The following is a 25,688-nucleotide window of genomic DNA, read 5'->3' on the forward strand; positions in this document are numbered from 1 at the left end:
TGAGATTTATGTATAATTTATCGGGCCTCACGCTCACGCAAACGCGCACACAACAAATTCCCGATCCCACGCATACTTGACTGCCTTGAACTCAAACGTGCTTTTCAAAGCCGCTGCAGATAACAGAGCTGGAATGTTTGTGCACTCCGATGTTTTCTTCAGTGTTTGCAAAGTTTCTGTCTTGTAGCAAGTTTAACACCAGAAAATGTCAAGTATGACGATAAATGCATCGTTTCTGGTCAGAAATATGTGCACGCTCAGCAGCTGATGGACAAACACTTTACCCCTCATGAAAATCCCAGTCTGGCTCAGAAGCTTCAGTCTGTTACTTGTGTGATAAAGTCTATTATTTAACCTATTGCTGCTTTACTCTTATCTAACTTTGTATGCTCTCTTCTATGTTGGTCCTTTTTATTTTGCTGTTCACGTTTATTTCATTCTGTTCTGGTCTACTCCAGCCTTGTGGCTGCTCTATTCTTTTCTATTCTGCTCTATTCCAGTCTACTCTAGTGTATTCTATTTTGTTGTGGTCTCATGTTGTCTCGTTTGGTTTAGTCCAGTCTAATCTAGTCCAGTGTTATGTTCTATTCTGTCACTATTGCTCTTTTCCATCCATCTCTCTAACTGTCTGTTTTATTGTTGTTAAGTCGAGTCTACTCTGCTCTACTCTTGTTTAGTGTAGTCAGGTGTGTTAGATATAGGCTTTATGAAGCTGTTTATTCAAGTCTTATTCATTTATTTTCATCCTTTTTATGTGGTTCTGTTGTATCCTAGTTGAGTCTCGATTATTTAGTGTTTATTCCACTCATTTTCATTCTTATCTCGTTGGCTTTCTTACGTTACGGCCTGTTGTAGTTTAATCTGCTCAGTCCGAGACTGATTTTGTCGTGTCTGTTCCATTCAGCTCTGTTTCAGTCTGTTCTGTTGCATTCTACTGTGTTCAGTTCAGATAATCCATTCCGACAGGGTTGAGGTCAGTCCTCTGCAGCTTTTTCACACCCAACTCCGGCTGCTGTTGCCAGGCAACCGCTGGAGATTGCAGTACTTTTGCCATTCACAGTTCCAAACAAAAGTATTGCAGTGGATGACTTACAAGGTTTCTTGCACAGATTACACAAGAGACGTGACGCCTTGGTCACAGTGTCAAAAGATTCTTCCAGATCTGACATTTGACCAATGCAAACTTTTCTCTCATCAGTGTGTGTGTGTGTGTGTGTGTGTGTGTGTTTTGTGTGTGTGCGTGCGTGCGTGCGTGCGTGCGTGCGTGCGTGCGCGTGTGTGTGTACTGTTGATATTGGGTTTGCCTCTGCATCACGAGCAGTTGGAGCTTGAGGCTGACTGACAGCTGAGTAATGCTGTTTTGGATGATCCCAGCGGCCGTGGGGAGACGGGCAGGCTAATAGCTGATGATATTTAAACACTTATAAGAGAGGGTGAATCCCCCTGTTGCTCTTTAGGCTATTTATACCGAGTCAGAGAGGCCACTAAATGGATTAATGCAGCGTACAGATACACACTAATGTCCACTTACAGAGAAGGAATCCCCCCCCAATGCTGAAATAACGTTCTCATTCCTGATGGACACATAACTAACTGAAATTTGACAACTTCAAGCTTCAAACTGGTAAAATAGAACCATAAGATTTGCTATAATTGGAATGTAAACATATTTTCACCATGATACGGTGCTTATTAAGAGTCTCATGGTTGAGTATTTGTATTGATGGTAAATGTGCTGAAGTAAAGACATAGAATGTACTAATAAACACTTCAAAAGTCTTTGTCACTCTGGGATTTGATGATATATTTACGTTTAAACTGAAAATAGTTTGGTTGTGTGAATTTAATGTGGAAAAAAAATGCATAAGATTATGTTTTGAATGTAACTAATGTGAGAATTAAAAATGTTCTGTTTGTAACATCTGCTGTATTCAGTAAAACACTCAACCATTCAGCCAGTCAACTAACTATCCCATTAACCAACAATTTAACATCCAATCAACCAGCAAGTTAACCAAATAACCAATCAACCAACCAACAAAACAAACAAACAAACTGTTCAATCAACCAATGACATTCTTCCAGTCATATAGACTAACCATCCAACCAGCCAATCAATCAACCAGTCAACCGACACCAACCAAACATCTGGCCAGCCAACCAACCAACTAATCAATCAACTGTAAAGCTGACCAGTCAGCCACCAACCATCCCACCAATCAAACAAACAAACTATCCATTAAACAAACAACATGAAGCTCCTTTCAGACAGTCACAAGTAACTTAATATGTTTTTGGAGTGTAGCGGTATCTCACATTATCATCAAAACACTGAAAAGATGCTTTTGTCAATAATCTTTACACTTAAAACTTATCACACTAAACATGGAACCTCAAAACATGTTTTGTATGTTTGACTTCTGTTGGAATTTCATCACCATCATTGGACTTCCTGCCCCGTGTCGGGAAAAAGAACATTTCATTGTATAATAAAAAGTTGAGGAAGAAGAAAAATAACAACGTATTCCAATATGATATATTGTATGAAAAAGGAAAAGGAATTGAAAAGGAAAGAAAACAATAAACTGTAGTGTTAAAAACCAGAACGCTCTGAAAAGATAATAATACAAGTAATAAAACACACAGAGGCCATGTGAGGGGACTTTTATCATGTCTTTGCAGGCCCTCACAGAGTTTTAAAAACATTCTGGTCACTGTAGAAATACTCTTGTTAAATTCCTCTTTGATGGGATGTTGGAGTCTTAAAAACCAAAAGTCTAAATTCACCCTGTGTGCCTCTGAAAGATGAATCGGGGTCCGTTGTGTTGCAGCCGTCGACAGTCTCTTATTTCTGCTGTGGATGAAATGTCGCCTTCCTCTTTTCAAGAGTGCGGCTGTCGTAGCATGTGGTGATGGAGTTTTTTAGTTTTTATGGGGGGGGGGGGGCAGAGAGAGAGAGAAGCGATATTTGAACTTTGAAAAGCAGGAGGAACTTTGGAACAAAAAGAGCTGGAAAGACGGAGCAGGAGGAGGAGAGACAAAGTATGCGAGGAGATGAGCGAAAGATAGATGGAGCGGAGTCAGAAGCACGAGTCTGTCTGGCTGAGTGGGTGACTGAAAGCTGGAAGCAGATCTGAACTCTTGTTAGTCGACAGCTGCGCCGTGTCGCAGAGCCTCGCTGGAAGAAGCAGCTGTCCAGAGAAAGAAAGAAAAACACGGCGACGGACGACATGCCACGCTTGGAGGCCACATAGCAAGGGGGCGCCGAGCGGCGACCACCGTGATTTATAAGGCGAATGAAGCCTTTTACCAGCTCTAATGAGGACTGTCATGACACGTGGATGAGGAGGATTTACTGGAGGATTGTTACCACGTTTTATTATTCAGCGCTCGCTTTTGTTTCCACCCCCGAGTACACCCTTGTAAAACAGCGTCGCGCCCCCTGTTCACACTGTAGTGTGCTCTCTGATGTTACCGTCGAGAGTCCGGTTCAGAATTTGAATATTCATACTTTGCAAAGGGCAGAAAGTGCCCTCAACAAATGACTCATACAAGCTGGTGGGCAAATTGAAGCCTAAACAACAATTCAAGCACTTAACAGACATTCTAAAGTTACAAAGTTCCACAGCTGGGTGTCCAAGTTAAATTTACAATGCAAATCTGTCAATCTAAAACAGACCATATGAAAATCATTGCTGCCGGAGCTTCATATGTTCTGTAAAGTAACTTTTAAAGTAGTGCATTTACACATACTTGCCTTAATTCGAATGATCATGGGGTGAAGGTTATACCTAAACACACTGTTTGTCGGCTTGCGATCATTTCTGTTCGCCTGCCTCTTGTTTTTAAAATGCCGTGAACTCAGGCTGTGTAGAAAACTTCCAGTACAGTAGCACGTGAGCCGCAGTCACTGTAACACAAAAAGCCCCGGCTCTCTGGAGACCCGCCACGCTCTGTTTACGTGTAAAGCCCCATCCACTCCCAGCTCCAGTATTACTTTCATATTGACGGTGAAACGTGCTTGATGGTGTTTTCAAGTAAGCTGCAGAGCTGGAGCTGCGTCCCCGGTGGGATCGGCTGTAAATGGCCTGTGGTTTTGTTGTGCTATTTATTTATTTATTTATTTATTTATGGGATTATTTTGGGCCTTTATTCAATCTGCAGCAGCACTTCGACACACAAGATCTTTACTCACGCCCGTTCCAGCCTGGGTGTTTTCCAATCCGGCCTCTTCCTGTGGACGTTTCCTGTGACCTTTCACCTCCTGCTCCAACACCTGTTTCCTCCTTCCTGTTGTTGCTGGCCAGTACCGGAAGTTTGCCATAAATGTGGGGAAAACCTGGAGTCTGGCGAGCGTTGTGTCAGATGATGAAGAGGAGGGGTGTAATGCTCAGAGCTTCGCTGGCAGGAGATAAATAATTCAAGCTTCGGCCAAAATAACAACAACAGCAACAACAACAAAAAAGGTGTCAAACATGCCAACAGTGAGGAACAGCTCCGTGTTGATGTTGCAGATTAAATGAATGAACCCATGAAAGCTAATCAGGGACAGTCTGACATGTTCCGACCAGGCGCTGGCATTACCTCACCAGTCTGCTCACCTCGTCGGAGACCTGAGACTGAACACAACATTGATTTTGCCACTGAAGGTTAAACAGCAGCAGGTATTTAGGACTTTTGTTATGAGGGTAAACATATTTCTCAGGATCTTGTGAGGACCTCCGCTGGGTTGGATTATGTAGAGATATTTATTTCAGTTTGTTCTCCTCATGTTGTCATCACTTTAGCCACTAAATGGCACTTTGTATGAAGAGATGGATTTTTTAATTTTTTTCACCATTTAAAAAAAACTAACTAGACCATTGATCGACTGTCGTTTTGTTTCTTCAGAAACGCTGCTTCTCCGGCTAAACTGGGCAATTTTAACAATCTTATAAGTTGAGAGCGAGCCACACTGTACTGCATGAATGGAATGGCTTTTTGTTTTGCCGTTTTAGCCGCAAAGCATCTGATTGGGTTGAGCGCCCAGATCAGGGCGTCGTTTCATACTGCGTTTCTATTGGTTGGTTAGTTACTGCAGGTCGCAGCAGCGTCACCATCACCACTGATTTATGTCAGAATTGTATCGTAGGTTGTCTTTAGTCCTTGAACCGGTCTCACGGTGCCACGTAGGGCCACCGATTCAGAGCAAAGACCAAAGAGATCGCCACGATTCTGTTAGGATTGTTGCCTCTCGGCTGAGAATCACACAGTGTGTGAGCATCAGAAAGGTTGTGGGCCGTCTGGATGAACCGAAACATTACCGCGAAGCCAAACCCTGCTGGACACTCCCACTTTCAGCAGTATACCCGAGCCGAACACTGAACCCCAAGTTCCTCCCAGTGGTGTGTGAGCACCTTGCACGGCTGCCATCACCAGTGGTGCGTGAGTGTGTGTGAATGTCACCAAAAGTGCTCGATAATAATGAATAGACCTTTGCTTCTTTTGCACATTTAAGCACAACAGAAGTGGTAAGCTGTGATTTACACGTCGCCTTTGGGAGAAATTTGCCTTCTCCTATAGTTGAGCACCAGCTCTGCACAACCCTTACCTAGAAAAACAGTCTGGAAAATGGATGTAAGCTAAACTATTTATCACATTTTACCAAACCGGGCGGCCTTATTTGAGTATTCCGGAGAGTAATGAGGTTTCGATGCTCTTTGTATCATCTTTACAGCCTCTTTCCCATGGCTGTGGGATTCAGATTTGTTTCGTTTCCGTAACTAAAATCTTCTATAAAGACTAATATTTTTGGATATTAACTATTACTTACCGCCTGTTTAGAAAACATAAGCTCAGTCAGGATTCACATCCTCTATGTAAAACCATCACAAGACACTTACATGTGTTTCCTTCTATACCGTCAACTTGTAATCAGGATTTTACACTCAGTGGTTTCCTTTTCTTACCATCTTACGTAACATTAAGTCCTTTTTTTTTGGTCAGTCCTGTGATCTACAGCCTCTCTGCTGAGTCAGCAGAACAGCACACACACACACACACATACACACACACACACACATACACACACACACACACACACACACTCTTTCTTCATCTGTTATCTGCTCCACACAGGGTGATTGAGTGTCTGCGTTTGATGACCTCGGCGGTAGTTTCAGTGCGGCGTGCACACAGGAACGCTCGTCAATCTTGGATGTGACGTCATATTTGTCGGAGGGGAGAAACGTGTGCGGACCTGAAATAGAGTTTCCTGCCACTTTAGGAGAAATTTCATCAGGTGAGGGAGGTTTTATGGAGGTTGTAGCCTCGGTCGACACGAGGAGAGGAACTCAAAGGAAAGAGGATGTTTTATTGTGTGACAGTGCATTACACAGACAGATTTGTTTTTCGCCCTTTAAAAGGACACTTTCATTTGTTTATTTCATCACTGTAAGTTGCTGAAGCGCTTCACGCATTACATCCTTCCTTTTATTTTGACACTTCATATAACAAGCTAATGGCCTGCTGGACTCACCGAGGAAAAATAAATCCGAGGAGAAGTGAATTTAACTTAATTGAATTTGTGAAGTCAACAAAAGAAATTCAAGTCAGTGTCTTTCCACAATAATATCTAATATTCAAGTCGGAAATATTGGTTCAAAATACGACACCTTTTCTTTTTCATAAAATGAATGATTTAAGTAATGTGAGCACATCTTTTGAAATGTAGCCACACAACAAATAAAATAGTGAAAAATAAGTAAAGTAGTTTAAGAACAATCTTTCTTGATCAAAATAAATAATGTAAAAAGTTGCCTTAATTTCTTTAAGTAGATCCAGTAGAATATTTTTTCTTTCTAGTCACAAAAGGGAAATTTAAAAAAAATGTGTCACGTTTAGAAGCTCAATATCAAATAATTGTTAACATCCAGTTTAAATTTAAAGTCCATCACAATGTTTTCTGCATCTGTACTTTTTTTTTTTATTCATATAACCTTTTAAATCCTGTCGTTGGGAATTCTATTATTTTTACATCAACAACTAAAAAGCACATTTGTTTCAAATTAGTCTGAACAACTTAACATGTTTAAAATCAAATCTACTCTGGCGGTTTTCATCTTTTGAAGTTAACACAAATAACTTGCGCAGGTTTTCTGGTAAAACTCAGTTTTTTTTGTTTTGAACATAATGAGCAATGTCTGCAGTTCTATTATTTCTATTATTTTCCCCTCAGATCTGGACCGCTGCGACTAATAACTAAAAAGAAGAGACGAGTGAAGCTTCAGCATTACAGCGGCGTGACGTTAGTGAGCGTTACGTCGCGCCTGACGCCTTCACCTCGAGTGTTCGCCGTGTGACCCGTGTGTCCATCCAACATGTCTTGGTTGTGAGGGACTGATTTGTCCGGCCTACTGGTGAATCAGCTCTAATCTTTATGGAGGGCGGATACATTTCATCCTCCCCATGTGAAAATAACTGAAGCAGAAGTGGGGATGATCCCTCTAAACCCCCCCCCCCCCCCCCCCCCCCCCACCTCCATCAGGTCGCACCCTCTGCTTAATACTACACTTCAGTCGCCATCAGCCTCCTCGCCATGTAATGATTTGCGCGATACACCTGTTGAAGGATTACTTGACAGACGGGTTGACAACCAGGAACGCTCTCTGTAAATCCCTCCAATTCAGAAGAAGCTCTCCGGTCATGACAACACGCCCACTCCCCCTAAAAAAAAAAAAAAAAAAAAAAAAAACCCACAGGAACATCTTGTACATATTTACATCAAATGGGAACGTCTCAAATCCAGCAGTCACAGGAAGCTCAATGCTAACCTGAAATAGAGCTTCATGCTCTTTAAAGCAGCTTTATTGTCTTTGCAATGGAGGGCGAGAAAAATCACACGCAGCAAAGTGATGCAACTGCATGTGGCGCGTGTGTGCGCGGACCTACACGCTCACACCCGTAATGGCAAATTTATTGGTCCTGAGAGAGGAAAATCTGCTGGCTGGATCACTTGCTCGGCAGCATTAAGCCAAACTAAACTCTTCCCATGTGTGTCTGCGGGGATGTTGTGTTTTATATACTGTACGTCAGGGAGGTATTTCACTGTTTACTGTCTCATTGCTGCCATAAAATTCCACAGAACCTTCATTACAAATCCCGGAGTGTCAGGACTGTATATATATATGTGTGTATGTGTGTGTGTGTGTGTGTGTGTGTGTGTGTGTGTGTGTGTGTGTGTGTGTGTGTGTGTGTGTGTGTGTGTGTGTGTGTGTGTGTGTGTGTGTGTGTGTGTGTGTGTGTGTGTGAGTGTATGTATATGCTTCCATGTGTCAAAGGTAACACCATGTTCCCTCCCTGCCAGTCATTGTACCCCAGCTCCTCTGTCATTCCGTTATTTTTAACCTGCGAGGGGGTTTCTGCGCTCCTGGACGAGCCAGAGAATGGAAGGAGAAAGACGGCGACGGCGAGATGGAAAAAGCACAGTGACATTGGAAGAGGGAGAGGCAGAGGGCGAGCGAGGTAGATGCAGAGCTGGGGAGAGAGAGGCGACTAAGCCCGAGGATCAGTAGGAGGCAGATTAAACTAAAGTCCCTTGCTTAAGACTTCAAAGTTCAAACTCCAGCAGCCTCAACAGTTGTCCGCAGTCATCCGCGGTCTCCGAGTGTTTGCCTGCACACGTCGGTGTGTGTGTGTGTGTGTGTGTGTGTGTGTGTGTGTGTGTGTGTGTGTGTGTGTGTGTGTGTGTGTGTGTGTGTGTGTGTGTGTGTGTGTGTGTGTGTGTGTGTGTGTGTGTGTGTGTGTGTGTGTGCGCACGCCCTCGCGTTGCTTTGTTTGTGTGTTTATCCGTCACGGTATTGAGGTTTTTCACTTGAGTACAAATGGAATTGGTAATCCGTTGCTGTATTTGTGCGTATCCTCGCATCCCGTTGGCGGCGGGCGCGTCCTCGTGTTTTGCGGCCGCCGTCAAACATGACCTGACAGGAACGCGACACGCGGTTTGGATGTGGGGATGGATCATCATTACCACTGTCTCAGCTCTAAAAGTGACTCTCTGGAACAGGTTACCGATCCTCGCGGTGGGTTACGTTAGGGTAAACTGTCTTCGAAGTGTATTTAGGGTATTCTCAGACACACAATATCATGCAGAAGGAAAAGTTATGGAAATGAGTGCAATCCATTAATGTTCAGCAATTCAGTAGAGCAAATTTATATGATAACTTCAGCAGATTTTACTGATTTCAAGGGTTTGCGTCGGAGAATTTGGGTTTATCAGCAAATCAAGTTCTTGAGTTGACTTATTTAAAGAGTCTGGATATAGTTTAAATGAAAATGATAAAAAAAAAAAAAAAGTGCTTTTTGAAGACCCCACTTCTCCTCAACTCGAATAAAGCACTTAGAAAACAACAACAGCTGAACCAAAGTGCTGTATATAAATAGACATAAAAACATAAAGGGCAAACAATAAAAAAGTCTTTGTAAAGTACAAAAAAATTTTAATCCAGGGGTAGTTTGTGGAGTTGCAGTCCATCAGAAAGAGTCTGACGCCACGTTTACACATTTTACTAAAATGGATACTTCCCCCTCTGTATTTAAAATAATTTACACAAACCTGCATAAAAGCCTGGTACAATGAGTATCACAAACCTCTAGGTGGCAGTGTAACGGCAAGCCTGAGTGTCCACATGCAAACAGAAAGACAAGCGTTCTTCCAAAGCTCCAGTTTTCAGATGGAATCGTTTTTGGTTACCCGTGGCTTTGTTTACGTGTAAACAAAAAGGCCCAAACGCTTTGAAATATCAACACGTTTGCTTCGCGTAAAGAGGCCCTGAGTCTCTTTGTCTCATTTCAGGAGTTCACCTCTGCTTTAGAATTTTCTTTTTCTCTTTTTTTACTTGTGAAGATTTCAAAGAGTAAAAAAAGATTTTAACTTGCTGGTAAAAGTTTTCATAAGTCCAAAACTTCAAATCACAAACTTACTGCATTCATGGATTTTTCTTGTTTTGCTGCGTGCCTGAGGTCGTAATCAAACGCATGTAAATGGAAAACTGATTCCATAAAAGAGGTGGATAAAAAATAAAGTATAACATCAACGAAAAATGAAATAATCTCTTTATCAGTGGGCCAGGTTATATTTAAATGATTCATTAATTAACTATACAGAACGGTTTTGAGAATTGAAGTTGAAGTGCAAAGTGAAGAGCTGTGTATTATTCACTTTATAACTTCTCGCTCCTTTATGTACATGTACACATGCCGACATGTGATTAAATGTGTTTAAGGACGTATCAAAACTGACAACATACTGTGTGCGTGTGTTTCTATACTTTGCCAACCTGTTAGTTACAAGTTCAGATTAATATCTCAATCGAAGGAAGCTCCATTTAATCAGTTTTCCCCTTAGAAATTGACCTAAATATACAAAATAAACCATTTTTTTTCATATTAGCATAGTGAAATATTAGAGGGGCAACTTGAAAAGCGTGTGTTAATATGACGCGCCGAGGTTAACCTGTGTGTGTGTTGTGGTTGTTGAAGTTTTGGTGAACGAACCATTATTCTGTGGTGTCTTTGCACTCCGGTGACCTCCCAGCTTATCTGTACTACTTATCTATGCGAGACACAAACACTTTGGCAGATAAGTCAAGTGATCGATGAAGCAAGCCATAACGTTTGTTTCCCCTGCGCTTCTCTCTCCGCCTGCCCGCTGCGATAACCGGACGACGCAGCATTAGAGCGTCTTTAGAAGACCGCTGAGCTTCTGATCCCGCTGCACCGTCACAGTTCTGTTGGTTCATCAATATTTTACTGGAATACAGTCCATAGCTGTGTATTTTACTATGCAGGTAACAGTTACCGCTAAATCCATAGAGCAAATAATTACTGCAATACACATAGCATAGTATTGTGAAAAGCTGCAAGTGAAGTTCTTGTAGTAAACATGCCCAATTAGTGACAGTGAATAAGAAAAATACTTGACTAGTTGAGAGCAACATGATTCACACTTTTCCAACAATTAATTAATCGGCATTTTAACACATTTGATATAAAATCTTTCATTTCAGCTGGTAGCTGCAGTTTTCTTTTTTTCCTTTTTTCCTTGTAAAGCAGGCTGGCAGTGACGTGTGAAGAGCTTTACTGATTTTTCAGGCAATTAGTAGAATATCTTCCAGCCAGTTGGTTGTGAGTCGCCTATAATTAGTTTTTATCGCACCAAAGAATCAAACTGTATAAACTGGATTTTTACTTGGCGTGCTTGTTTTTATTTTTATTTTTCTTCCCTGCACATTGATTGGGATTCTCTATGGGAATGTTTATTTTGTCAGTTTAAATCCGGCTCGTAGGTTTATTATGAAGCTTATTGAATATCTTTCTGTCTCGGACCCTTCGGTGTAGTGCTGGTGTAGTAGTCGTAACACAAAGTGCACTAAATTCAATGAAATCACCCCCAAAAAAACTGCACTCATAGAAAAAAATAAATTTGTTTAATTATTTTAAAACTATAAAAACTTTTAAAATATATCAATAGATGTGACAAAAAATTGTAAATTAAATTTCTATTGGAGTCATTCCAGACATTTTCGTTTCAGGAATCCCATCTTGGGCAGAGGAGGAAGTACTTCCTCTCGTGGTGCCATGTGCCATAGCAGAGCTGCCTAATTGTGGGAGGGTCAAAGGGAGGGCCTACCTTGATTGGGATTGGCTAAACCCCCGATGACACTAAATAGGGTTTGATTTCTGATTGGCTGATTGGATCAACACACTTTTTGAAAATTGAAACAAGCCAGAGGAGAGAGAGGACAGACTTTCTTCACTTCTGGGGCGTCAGTCCAGGTGTGGGGACGATTATTCTTGTTGGAAAACCTTTAGAAAGTGAATATTGCACATATGAGCCCTTTAAAACGTGCAGTTTTTATGGAAATTGTTCTTGTCCTGACACCAAATTCGACAAAACTGGGAGGAAAAAGCTGATTGGATATATTATCTAAATACCAAATATGTCTGCAGAAAATTTCATTTTTGTCTTGTCCCACCCCCTTTGACGACCAAATTGAATTTCAATTAAAACAGTTATAGATATCTCTTGTAGTTGTGGTAGCTTTTGTTTTAATCAATACAATATTTTGAATGTTAATTATTATGCAAGGAATCTTTGTCCTACATCATGCATGCAACCCTGTTAACGATGGCGACATGGCAGAAGAAGAAAACAGTGAGTCCCATGAAACAGTGGAAACTCAATCATCAAGCAGTTTCCAAACGGCAAAGGTCTGTCTTCTCCTCCATTTTTGACATTTGTATAACGTTGTCGGCCTTGCTGGAATGCCTCCCTCATGTAACCCTGGTATGTAAATCACGAGGATGAAGGATGAAGGAGTTTTAACTGCCTCAGTCGGTTTTGATGTACAATGCTCTGTGGTCTCAATCATTTCCTGCCCGTCAAAAGCGACCCACCACATAATTCAGTCCGGAATGACTTGCAAACTTGTAAGAATAACAAAGGAAACATCAACTGTAATCTTCTCAATTTAAGTCACTAATGTTCCTAATTTATCATCTGCAAGTCGAAACTCAACGCCGAGAGTCGCAAGTGAACAGCAGAGGGCACCGACGCTTGTAGCTGATGGATCAGTGTCGCCTCCTCATCGCTGTCAGAATATCACCCATCACACATCACTGTGTGGATGAGTTTGTGTAAAAATGCACGTTAAAGGGTTTCTGCCCCTCGTGAGGGGGCAAAACCAGCAGGTGGGATTTCACGATGCACCTTTTAACAAGAAAAGAAACTTTAGGTGGTTTAAAGGAGAACCTTAAGGGATATGCTTGTATTTATTTTTTTTTAATTCCAGCTGTGTCATGTCGTTGGTCTGGCAGTATTGTGTTGGTGTCAGCACTTTTGCTCTAATTGGTAAAAGGTTCAGCCATTGAATTCATTTGAATATCATGCATTGGATTTTCCCAACTTTCCCATTTTATGTATCTGGGCTATTCTAGCCGTGTTCGCTATTTATAGCAACAGTGAATTTACTTATGGTTAGAGCAGTTTTAGCTATACTAGCAATCTTTTATTTTTTTTTTTCATAAAAAATATTTTTTGTTTCACTTTTTTTTTCTAGAAAAAAAACCTATTATGCCACCAAGTGTAATAATTTTAGTTTGACCAATTTTATTTCATTTTCTTTGTAGTTCTAGCTATTTTATCCTTTTCTGAGCCATTTTAATTTGTCCTGGATGTTGTCGCTGTTCACTCCTGCAGATTAGACCATATTTGAAAATCACTGTGCCAATTAAAGTAAAACTGTCAAAAGAATGTTCCCTTACAAAGAATGCAGTGAAAGCTTCACGGAGCCACTGCAGATGAGCTGATGAGCCACCCGTGGCTCCAGAGCTTGCAGGTTGCAGAGCTGAAGCAGCCTCTAGCAGTTGAATTAAACAGTTAAATACTCTGCTCAGGGTCCATTAATTAGCCTGGATGTTGTGGATCGCTTTAGGTTTTTTTCCATAATCTGATGATGTTTGGACATAGTGGCCGCTGTTTAGCAGTCTGGTACTTTCTGGCCCCGACAGTCGAAGTCTGAACTTGTTCCAAGTTCTTCCCGGGTCCGGTCGCTCCGCTCCGCTGTTGACATTGATTAGGACTTATCTGCTAAGCCGGCATCCCCGCTGAAGTCGACACTTCCCATCCCTGCTCCTTCACACGATTTGCCCGAGCGCATTCACGAGCGGGAGATTGGCTGCGACCTTTGACCTCGGCCCGGCAGCTGCAGCAACAGGATGTTATAAGTCAGCAGATGGATGGATGCCAAACCGCCCGCTCCTCTCCCGTGTGGGGAAAAGCTTTCTCCTGAAAGATGCAACTCTCCTGGAGGACGAATAAAAGAACGGGAAACACCAGAGAAGCGAAAGTGTCGGGAAACAAAAAAAATGAACAAGCCTGAAAGCAAGAACATCAGAGGAAGGAAAAACATGAAAGGGACGTCACCGAGCTGCTTCCTGCCAACTGTCACATAATCTTCTTTTGTGGCGGCTCTGCGGAAAAGGTGCCGGGAGCAAGGGATTGTGGGTAGGCAGGAGGAGAGCTTGTCTGAGTCAGCCATTAAAGCGAGAGCCAAGCAACAGCGGTGGCTAAATAAAACACGGGCGAGGATGGTGATTTCAAATTAAAACGCCCTTCAGCTTGAGAACATGGTGTGTGTGTGTGTGTGTGTGTGTGTGTGTGTGTGTGTGTGTGTGTGTGTGTGGGTGGGTGGGTGGGTGGGTGGGTGGGTGGGTGGGTGGGTGGGTGTGTGTGTGTGTGTGTGTGTGTGTGTGTGTGTGTGTGTGTGTGTGTGTGTGTGTGTGTGTGTGTGTGTGTGTGTGTGTGTGACCTTGAAGAGAAGAGCTTTGCTTTTACTGTAGAGAGAAAAGAAAGAACTCTGTGGATTGACAGATGCACAACCTTTCAAAATGTGCGCAGGCTCGATGGATGGAGAGAAAAACAACAATATGTGGGGGATAAAAAAAAAGAGAGAGAGAGAGAGCGGAGGAGTGGAGTCGAATGGAGAACCTCATTAGCAGAGAATCAGTCGGATATAAAGATGGTAGACGTGATCATTAGCACCAGGAGGGATTCAGACATCGCTGTACGCTGCTATTTATCCTCCCAACTGTGTGTGTGTGTGTGTGTGTGTGTGTGTGTGTGTGTGTGTGTGTGTGTGTGTGTGTGTGTGTGTGTGTGTGTGTGTGTGTGTGTGTGTGTGTGCTTCAGCGCACCACACATAAAAGGGTTTATGGGTAAAAGATGTTTTGGGCTCCTTCAGCCACTCTCCTGCTGCTTGTCACTTATTATCTTCACCCCTGCCCGGCTCTTCTCCTCGCCACAGAAAAAAAAAAAAAACAACGCTGTCGCCGCATGAACAAATGAACGAAACGCGCTGCAACAGTTTCTGATGCAAAACACGTCCTGAGAGTGAAATTTAAGGCCGCGACACACAATGAGAGTTTCCTTTCTTGGGGTAATTGGTGTGCAAAACCTGCGGCTCAAGCAGGAAGTCGATCCCCGTGAGGTGAGCATATCTGCATCCGTCACAAACGGGATTATTGCGTCGTCTTGTCTCAGTGTGCACTGCGGGGTTGGACTTAATCATTAGATTTGGATCAAGCAAATAAGATAAAGATGCAAATTGTGTGATTTAAGTGAATCTAAATCACATTCCCTTGCTGATAATTCCATTGATTTAATCCTGGGATGTCACTTTTCTCACCTTTTACCTCTCGTACCTTATATTATCTAATTGATCCTTTCATTTCTATCATTTAGTGAACAAATTTCCTCTTAATTTACGATATATATTATAATTTTTTGGATATCAGAGCCAAAAATATACTGTGGTTGACAATATTCCTTAAAATTTTAATTAACTAATATCTTATTTCTCACTTTTTCACTACTTCAGCTGTCTATAAAGCACTTTACATATGCAGATTCATTCTCTCACTCACAAACACACACACACACACACACACACACACACACACACACATACACACACACTCATATGTTAACAGATGCGATGCAAGGCCTGCTGTTCCTGTTTTTAACCAGAGAAGTTGACTTTTCTCCAGACGAATGCATTCAAATAGATTATAAAAACTAAAACATAATTGATCTTTTCTTTTTCTGAACTCTTTTAAAAGTTGAGCTCGTCTAGCAGTTCTTCCCTGTGTGGAGTCTGCATGTTCTCCTTGTGCACGGATTGCTTTCCTGCCCAGAAACATGCATTTGGAGTCAATTAGTAACTCTAAAATTACCGTAGGTGAGTATGTGTGTATGTGCCTTCACACATGAGCTGGGATGGAATCCAGCTCCGTTTGTTGTTACTATAATAAATCAGATATTTTCTTTATTTTTTAAATGAATAGATTATGGAATTTTACCCATTTACTGTTTGCAAAAACTGCAATTAGTCAACAAATTTCAATGATTTGATTCACCTTCTTTGGTTAAAGGTGTGTTAATATATTATATCTAAAGATGTAAGTGTTTGCGTTCTGTTTGCACTTTGCTCTTCTCATGAATCCACACAGGACTGTGTCCGAACCTCTGACGGCAGCAGCAGTTCCTAACAACTCTCGAAATCACTGCCGTCAAACTCAATTTTAGTTCAGAGGTCACGTACGGCCCGATTTCATCTTGAGTGGGCCATAAAATGTTAAACTTTAAAGATTTTCTTTGTTGCGGTGCAGAGTATACATGATGAAAATCTCTATATTATCACAAAAACCAAACAATTACAACCAGAAATTACTGTCATCTCAACATAAGTCAGAATTTAATGAAGCTTTCTGCTGAAAATGCAGTAAAAAGTAAATGTTTTCACAAACTCCCCTTGACAGCACGGCTTTGAGGCTGATGCCAGTTTGCTATATTTCACTGATATCTCAGCTCGGGTCTCGGTATTGACGTGTGTCCGCTACTCTTAAGAAATTTGTAAAAAAAAACAAAAAAAACAAATCAGTATTTACTTTGAAATATTTCCATTGTCCTTGGTGGTTTAGCCGGATTGGAGCCTCCTGCGGGCTGATTTTGGCCCATGAGCCTTAAGTTTGAGACTCTAAATCATTAGCTGCAGATTCTAAACATCAATTCATGGTTTCACTTTACAAGAAAAAGATGAAACAAACAAACAAAACAAACTGTTGGAGGCGCACAAACCTTCATTTTCCAATTGGAGTGCATGTACGAGGTCGTGTGCAGGTTTGAAAATGCTCTTGTTATCCCCCCACCACACACACACACACACACACACACACACACACACACACACACACGCCACACACTAATTTTCTATTTCTATGTAAATTTGTGTGGTGCCTCGCAGGAAGCTGCGAGCCTCCGCGTCGCCACCGCCGCCGCCACATGTGTGGCTTCATACTGCAGCGAGCAGAGGGAGGGAGGGAGGGAGGGAGGGAGCTTCTGTGTTTTTGTTTTCCAACACAAATTTATCCTCCTCCTTTTCATGTTGGCTTTAATTTCCCCGCCATGGAAACACAGAACAAGAAGCCCTCCCTTCCCCTGCCTCTGTGTCTGTCTTCCTCAAGGCCAAAGCTTTTCACCTCCATTCCCCCCTCCAGCAGAGAGAGAGAGAGAGTGAGAGAGAGAGAGAGAGAGAGAGGTGCACTCAGAAACAGACCCGTCTATTTGCTCGGTGGCTAACACACACCAGAAGTCCATAACGTCGGCTGCTGTTTCATTGTCACTGTTTGCAGAGGAAACTAAAATAATCCGGCCACAAGCGGCAGGAGCGCTGTGTTTGTTGTGTTGGATGAGAAGCAGACAGGCTCAGACTTGGTTTCCACTGTGAGCGAGGAGGCGCTCCATGTGCCGCTGCAGCAGAGTGAGACGCGCCGCTCACAGGATACGAGCTGCAGCCGCCGTCGACCTGCGTCCGTATGACTGACGGCGTCCGATATCCCATTATGATCAGTCTGATCAACACCTCCACACGTTAAACTTGGCCTTTTATTGTCTGAACGGTGACGCATGAATAAAGATTTGTTGATCTATATATTTGCTAAACATCACAGGCCTCCTATAACCTTAAGAAAAAGACAATAATGTCAATAATAAACTATAAAATACAAGTTTGGTCATCTTCAGTTTTGACTTCCTCAGTTGAATGTATTGTAAGTTTAGTTTATAAAATTAAAATCAAGGTAATACATTTTAATTGCAACCTGAACAGTGCTGCTTGAATTAGTTTTTCACCAATTCTTCTATCTGCTTTTTGGTGAAATTAGCAACTAACACGTCAAATTGGACATTTATTTGTCCTTTATTTTACTGTGAAATCATGATCTTCCTTCATATGAAATTTGATTTAAAATCAAACGCGTTGAGGCTTGAGGTTGTGAGCTAAATGTCCCAAATGGGAAAGTATTAACACACAAGTCAATCAGCTGAGCTGCTCGGTCGGTTCCACGTGTTGCTGAGGAAAGACTCTGGTTTTACTGATAAGACGTGTGCTACAGATCGATCAGCCGATAACTGAAACGACAGTTCATTCATTCATTCATTCATTCATTCATTCTCTGGTGAAATCGAAAAAAATTCATCTACGATGGCGTCTCTCTAATGTATGATATATATCATTGTGTGTGTGTGTGTGTGTGTGTGTGTGTGTGTGTGTGTGTGTGTGTGTGTGTGTGTGTGTGTGTGTGTGTGTGTGTGTGTGTGTGTGTGTGTGTGTGTGTGTGTGTGTGTGTGTGTGTGTGTGTGTGTAATTGACTCACTCCCTTTCTGCACCATTTGGAAGCTGGAGCTGTGTTTCCATGGTAACGCTGACCCCCGGGAGTCAATGTTGTTGTTTTTTTCTCAAAAGAAGCCCTTTAGAAATCTTCATCTCTCTCTCTCTCTCTCTCACTCTGAATATTATTTTGGATTTCAATGTCCCATCATTAGAAGGCTTTATGATTTCCCCTGCACAGAGGCATGCTGGGTGGAGCTTGATTAGTGTAATAACATGTGGTTGTCTCTCTCTCTCTCTCTCTCTCTCTCTCTCTCTCTCTCTCCCCACCAGGCCAAGCTGATCGTCCCCAACAGCACGGCGGGGTTGATCATCGGTAAAGGCGGAGCGACAGTGAAGGCGGTGATGGAGCAGTCTGGTGCGTGGGTGCAGCTCTCCCAGAAACCGGAGGGCATCAACCTCCAGGAGCGGGTGGTCACCATCAGCGGCGAGCCGGAGCAGAACCGCAAAGCGGTGGAGATCATCGTGCAGAAGATCCAGGAGGACCCGCAGAGCTCCTCCTGCCTCAACATCTCCTACTCCAACATCACAGGGCCCGTCGCCAACTCCAACCCCACCGGCTCCCCGTACGCCAACTCCACCGAGGTCATGCCGGCTGCCGCTGCCGCCGCCGCAGCCACAGCTTCTTCTCTGCTCGGCCAGGCGGGCCTGGCCGGGGTCGGGGCGTTCCCCACCACCATGTCCAGCCTCTCGGGCAACGACCTGCTCACCATCACCTCCGCCCTCAACACTCTGGCCAGCTACGGCTACAACACCAACTCTCTTGGCCTGGGGCTGAATCCCGCCGCGGCCTCCGGAGTGTTAGCCGCCGTAGCAGCTAACGCCAACCCAGCCGCCGCCGCCGCCGCCAATTTGTTAGCGTCCTACGCCAGCGACGCATCCACCAGCGCAGGTCACCCCGCGGCCAGTCTGGGAGGCTTCTCCCTGGGATCCCTCGCCGCCGCCACGGGAGCCACCAACGGCTACCTGAGCGCCGCCTCGCCACTGGTGGCGTCGTCTCTACTGGCCACGGAGAAGCTCGCGGAAGGAGCCAAGGAAGTGGTGGAGATCGCCGTGCCGGAGAACCTGGTGGGAGCCATCTTGGGGAAAGGAGGGAAGACGCTAGTGGAGTACCAGGAGCTGACCGGAGCCCGGATCCAGATCTCCAAGAAGGGCGAGTTCATCCCGGGAACTCGGAACAGGAAGGTGACCATCACGGGTTCCCAGGCCGCCACGCAGGCCGCACAGTACCTGATCAGCCAGCGGATCACCTACGAGCAGGGGGTACGCGCAACCAACCCACAGAAGGTGGGCTAAACCTGACAGCCAATGAGAAACGAGGAGGAAAAAAAAAAAAAAGAGTGGGGGCTTGGGGGAGGAGTATAAAAAAAAATAGTGAGAGTGAGAATGGAAAAAGGAGAGGAGAGCAAGAATGTTGGAAGGAATCGTTTGCGCCGTTTTCTTCTGCGTGTTTTCAGTATTCTCTATTAAAAAAAAAAAAGAAATTTTTGACGCAAAGCAAAAATGTGCTGAGAAGACGAGGAGGGAGAGGAGCGAGTTATTACGCTGAAAAACCAAGAAAAAAAATGTGTAAAATGTAAATAAGGTTTTATTACTTAACGTCTTGACCTTTTGGGATTTTTTATTGTTTTGTTTTCTTGTTTGTTTGTTTGTTTGTTTGTTTTTGTTTCTGTTTCTGTTTGGTTTTAGTAAATTAAGCTGTCTGTCTGTTGGTGTTATTGTGTGGACAGAGCTGAATGCCATGTAGACGGGCCGACTGCCTGAGAGGCTGCAGGAGGTGGGGGGGGGCGAGGGGGGGGGGCACGGGCACAGAGACGGGGAGGGTTTCAGGGGTCTCCACCCCCCCACCTCCCTCCACTTACCCTAAACCCCTCATAGAGACAGCCCTCACCCTCCGTCTCTCTCTTTCTCTCTCTCTCTCTCTCTCTCTACACGGCCCACACGTCACCTTTCAGGAGAGTTTTTTATTTTAAATTTCTTAAAGGAGATTTGCCCCGAAAGCCCCGCCCCCTCCCAATGCCCCACCTCCCCACCCTTTTTCACTACACACCCTCCCTCCCCTACCTCGCCCCCTCCCCCCTTTAAAAGGGTGTTTTTTTGTTTTTTTCATAACGAGGAAGACTGCAAATTTCCGCCTGGTGTGAAAAATCAAAAATCAAACGCCCCCCCCCCCCCTCGATAAACACCTCCCACCTCGTCCTCAACCCTCCCCCCATTCTGTGGGGTGTGGGTGATGCAGGAAGGGTCGGGTATAATTAAGGGAGAGGTGTGGGGGGTAGAGAAATCGTCCCGGCGATTTTGTTTCATTTAATTTTTTTTTGCCCACACCCCTCCCCCTCCCCCCCTCCCCCCCTCCCCCTCCCCCCCTCCCTTTATATATACCCTGTGATGTGTCCCACAAGCATTGCAGCACGGCGGGGGTGTTACAGCACGTAGCACCCTCCTCCCCCCTTCCCCCGCAGCGTGCAGCTCTAGTGTTTGAAATAGTCCGCCGAGGCGCACGCTGATGACCTCACGTAGTGCGAAAACCGAGAAGCGACAGGAGCGATACTGTGCGAGCTGCGGCGAACACGCAGGGTCTGTGGCAGGCTGCTGTGATGAATTCTTGTAATGATGTTATCAAGATTACTACAATAGGAATCATCACCATCGTCATTATTTATTAATGAGTTCACCCTTATGAGGCTCAGTTGTTTTATTTTGTTTGTTTGATTTTTTATTTTATTTTTTTTAATCTGTGAATTCAGGTTGACATGAATGTAAATGAGACTTCCTTTTATTTTTATTTTGAATTTGTTTTTAATTTAAGTGGATTGAAGATGAATAGTAATGTCACATAGTGTAATATATGTCTTATTTAAGTCCAGTAAGAGAGCCGCCCCAGGCATTCAGATCATCACAGAGAAGGATCACTTTATGTATCAGAACAGAGCAGAACAGGGAACACACACACACACACACACACACACACACACACACACCGAAACAAAGCATTATGATGCCATATTTGGTGCTAGAAAAAGGGAATTCACCATATCTGCGATGGAGACTGCAGTAAAACGTTTAGATTAGCAGGAACGGTATCTGAATCCGCTCACGCCACAGGCTGCAGTGCAGCTTTATTAACCTTAAATACCTGGTTGTGCTCGGCCGTCCGAAGCGCACGCCGGGCAAAATATCACTGCTGTAGTTACAAACCCCGTCTGAGTTTGTGTGCAAAACTCTGAAGTGAAATGAATAATTCGGGCGGGAATCAGACCTGATCTCTGATGACCTGCTGCTGCTTGGCCTGTGGTCTTCCAAACCCCGTTTTACACATGAAGCCAAACCACAGACTAGACCAAGCACTTACCACTGACAACATACTACTGAGAAATGCAAAACATTGAGTCAGAGGAAACACTGAAGAAGTGACAGGGGAGCTTCGCTCATCCACCGCTGAATCTGCAAAAAAAACAAAAAATAAAAGAGTGTAGATTTAGGATTTTATGGCAGCGTGCGTATCGGTCAAGGAGATAAACAGCCTCACTGATCCTTGCCCTTATCAAGCGACCATCCAACTGCCAGCGAGGTAAAAGGCAGACGGGAGATTCAGGGAGCTGAGCTCGTTTTCTGCCTCTGGCAAACTGCAGGTCTCCCTTGGCAACAGGTTTCCTGCCCACTGTAGACCCACCGGCTGCTGAAGATGCTGTTGTTTCTTCTTGTTGATTTTGATTTTGTGTCGTGTTCTTTTTTGGGGTTTATTTTTATTTTTTTCTTTGTAATTGTTTGTTGTTGTTTTTTAACAATCGGAGTACACTGAATTTATTTTTTTGTTGTTGTCTTAATGCACTGTGAAAGCGAGGGACCTATGAGGTCAGGGACGTGTGCTGCAGATGTGATTGGACGGCTTTTTGTATGGCAGGGAAAAACAAAACATATATATGAAATATATGTAGAATGCATATGAAGAACTTCACCAGAAATGCACGTCATATCTGAATATTGACGGAGGAGAAAGAGACTAGGTCGATGAAGAGGATCAATCAATTAGACTCGAGGGGGCGGGATGTTGGGGGAGTGTTAGGTGTCCGCCGGCCGATTAAAGAGACTGGAACAAATTCTAAATTCCACTTTCCTGTCACAGCTGTGTCTTTGTCCTATACAGTTTCAATTGATCGTGTAACTACAAATCCAAGAGGGCAGATATTTGATAGAAGTAGGAGCTGAAACAAACCAAACCAAAAGAAAAAAAAAAAATGAGGAGGGGGTGCATTTGATTTATTGACCCTAAACAGCCTGGTGAGGGGAGGGAACGACTGTAGGATTAACAACCAATCCGACCCAAAATCCTCCACTTTTGCTATTGAATGTGTTACTTTCTGTTGGAGCGCCAGTGAGGGTTTATCTCCACAGCTTGGTAAGGAGGCTTCTTTACTCCCATCTAACACCATCCACCTTCTCCTCACCCTCCCACCCGTCCTCAGTTGTCCAGCGCACTCCCATTCCGACACCCCCTCTCCTCCTACCACATCGCTCCATGGGTGACTATGTCTGGTGTTTCGATCAATGCATGTCTGCTGCTTGCCCCTCCCCCCTCCCCCCCCCCCCAAACCACCACCACCTCCCCGGCGAAACGCCGCAGGTTGAGTCGCGCTTCCCTCGGCCCTCCGGAGCCGAGAAGACCCGACGCCCCCACCACGAGACAAACACACCCGAAGAGAGGTTGGTAGCCAGCAGGGGGCAGTGTGTTCGGCTCAGATCAGTGTGTTTCATTTGGTTATGCTGAGGAGAAAAGCTGATTTTGAAGAACTTACTGCACAGACATTGAACACACGTGTGTGATGAGGGAATATTTAGGGTTTGACTGGATTTGTTTATTTTTAACCTCAGAAGAAGATCTCAGGAAGACGGTGCACTTTTGTTCCACTGTCGAGCTGCCCTGTGCTGTATGCATTCATAAACACATTTTATTCCTTTGGGGAAGATACACTCCTGACTTTATCATTCTTGAAGTCAAGATGTGATGATTTGCTCCTTTAAATCTCTTTTGAATGATTCTCAAATCTAAAAACAAAAATTGGAATTTCTGTGACTTTTTGGACTTCAGTTAATCAGAATACGTTTTTGGAAGAACAAATGGTCATAGTTCATTAGTTTAATCCTCAAGAGCCAACTTTTCAGTGGAGGTGCATACAGCTGGGTGTGTTCATAGTGGCCAAACCGCACTGGAAATCCTGATCCAGGCGCCAGGCGCAGTTGTTTTGGGGCAGATTCGTTTTTTCATCTCATGAGTTGAACATTAGGAAGTTTGTCTTTTATACAGTGGCCGAGCTTCTTTGCTTATCTTAAAGTGTTCCGAGGGTTGAGATAAAAAAAAAAAACAAAAACAAAAATGTGACAAGTACTGGAAGCAATACATGTAGTGGCATGTTGTGTTGTCCTGTCCCTTATCCTCCGTCTGCCGTGGGACGCTTTGTGGATTTACCTGTAGACGTTGAATAGGTTTACACGAGTAAAACCTTTTTCTTTTTTTTTTCTTTTCTTTTTTTTTTTGTGGTAAAATGCTGCTATTCAATAATAACTGATGTACTACAAATACAAAGTTAAAACATATCGAAGGCTGTCCTTTAGCTGGAGAGGCTAGTTTGAAGCGACAGTTTAATACACGCTCTGTTATAAGCTGATAAGTTAATAAATAGTGTAACTCTAACCTGAATAAGTGAAACATGTGCCAAACTTAAGAAGAGAAACTGTAATTGTGTCGATTCAACCCACATTAGGTAAGAGGAGACCTACTTTTATATTAAGAAAATGTGAAAAAGTGCCAAATGATTCATATTTGTAATTAAAAAAAGGAAGGGAGTAGTTCCTGTGAGCGTTTTTAAGAGAAGTTAAAGCAGTTTGTACAATCCCTCTCTGTTCTGGCACGAGACGAGGGGCCGCCATGTTAGCTGAGTGTTAGCTGGGAACTACACCTCCCAGAATGCAACAGCGCTGCGACTCTGGGGCTAGACGAATCAACATAGCGATAGGTTAGCGTGTTATTGCTAAAAAAAAAAAAGAAGAAAAAAAAAAAAGGATAATGTGACTACATAGCGTTCTTAAATACAGCCTTTTATAGTTACGATGAAGATGTATTTTGTGGAAATAGATGTTATCTTTTTTTGCACGTCTATATTGCATGATATCAAAGTGAAGCGTGGACAAAAAAAAAAACTCTTGAAAAGAAGTGCAAAAAAAAAAAAATAATTGAATTAGGCAGTGTGTGTTGTTAATTTTCCAGAGATAAATCTTTGCATGCCTATAAGGGTAGAGCATTTATTTATTTTTTGATATTGTTTTACACGCGTTTCAAATGTTCAGTGTTTTTTCAACCTGTTGAGTCCCGGAAACGACGTCTAAACCTTCCTCAGAGATCAAATAACTCTCGAGCAAACCGAAGACTATTTTGCTACTTTTTGAGCGAGCTTGGATTAAACAAAACAAAAAAAACTTCTCGGTTGCTTCTTAACTTTACTAAAAAAAAAATTAAAAAAAAATCTAATGAGTATTATTTGAAATAGAGTCTGAGATTGTCCATGAATGTACTGACCTCTCCATCAGTCTGACCACCGTAGAAGCTTCCGTGTGTGTTTTTGTACTCTAACATTACTAACCCTCGATGCATCGTGTCGAGCTCTCAGTACGACTGTTTTCTGTCCCCTACCTTTCTTTTTTTCTTTTTCTTTTTTTACTAACCCCACCCCCACCACCCCCCCACCCACCCCCACGCTCTGAGCTCCGGCTTGTCTCGTCATTGATATGCACCTTATTAACCTCAAATATGACATGGAGCATGTCTGACTTCGCCCAGTGAGGTCAGGAGAGATTGGTGAGGAGAGGTGGCATGTGAGAAAGAGGCGGTGCCTCCAGAATAACACACACAGATCGAGGAGTGTGTGTCTCTCTCTCTCTCTCTCTCTCCTCTCTCTCTCTCTCTCTCTCTCTCTCTCTCTCTCTCTCTCTCTCTCAGACAGATTGTGTCTTCTCTGATTTGGGGGAGAGAAACGACACGGAGCTTTGCCAAGGTGGTTCACTTATGAATCCTCTCTCTCCTGCTCGCTCGCTCGCTCTAGTTTCCCCCCGGTTTTGAGTTTGATTCGACGTTTCATTGGCTTCTGTGTCAAAAACCCTCCGTTTTGCCAAAGTTCCTCAGTATGCAAGTATTTTCAGCGGGGCCCAATTTTGACACATGCTGTCATGGCGAATGGCCTCGCCGCCTCCAAAACTCCTCGAAATAAGTCACGTGTGCTCCTGGTGACATGTTTGCACTAATCTCTCTGCTGTTACTGTGCATGGCAGGCCGAGCCGGGCCGGGCCGGGCCGAGGTGGGCGGGTTCAGGCGGGCTCGTGGTTTGGTGTGTGCAAGACTACTGTAGATGTGTAGCCTTACTGTAGGTG

The 25,688-nt window shown here is 43.5% G+C and overlaps 1 protein-coding gene across 2 annotated transcripts in view; it reads left to right on the plus strand.

Moving 5' to 3' along the window:
- nova2 (NOVA alternative splicing regulator 2) overlaps nt 1–19,973 on the plus strand; it is a 90,559-nt gene extending 70,586 nt beyond the window's left edge. For both annotated transcript variants that reach the window (XM_080459414.1, XM_080459415.1), the window contains one exon: nt 18,540–19,973. In XM_080459414.1, coding sequence (XP_080315540.1) covers nt 18,540–19,562 — 1,023 coding nt within the window. In that variant the 3' untranslated portion in view covers nt 19,563–19,973. The remainder of the gene's footprint in view (nt 1–18,539) is intronic.
- Nucleotides 19,974–25,688: the final 5,715 nt, after the last annotated feature.

The sequence above is a fragment of the Lipophrys pholis genome (assembly GCF_963383615.2).
Source record: "Lipophrys pholis genome assembly, chromosome: 3".
Lineage (NCBI taxonomy): Eukaryota > Metazoa > Chordata > Actinopteri > Blenniiformes > Blenniidae > Lipophrys > Lipophrys pholis.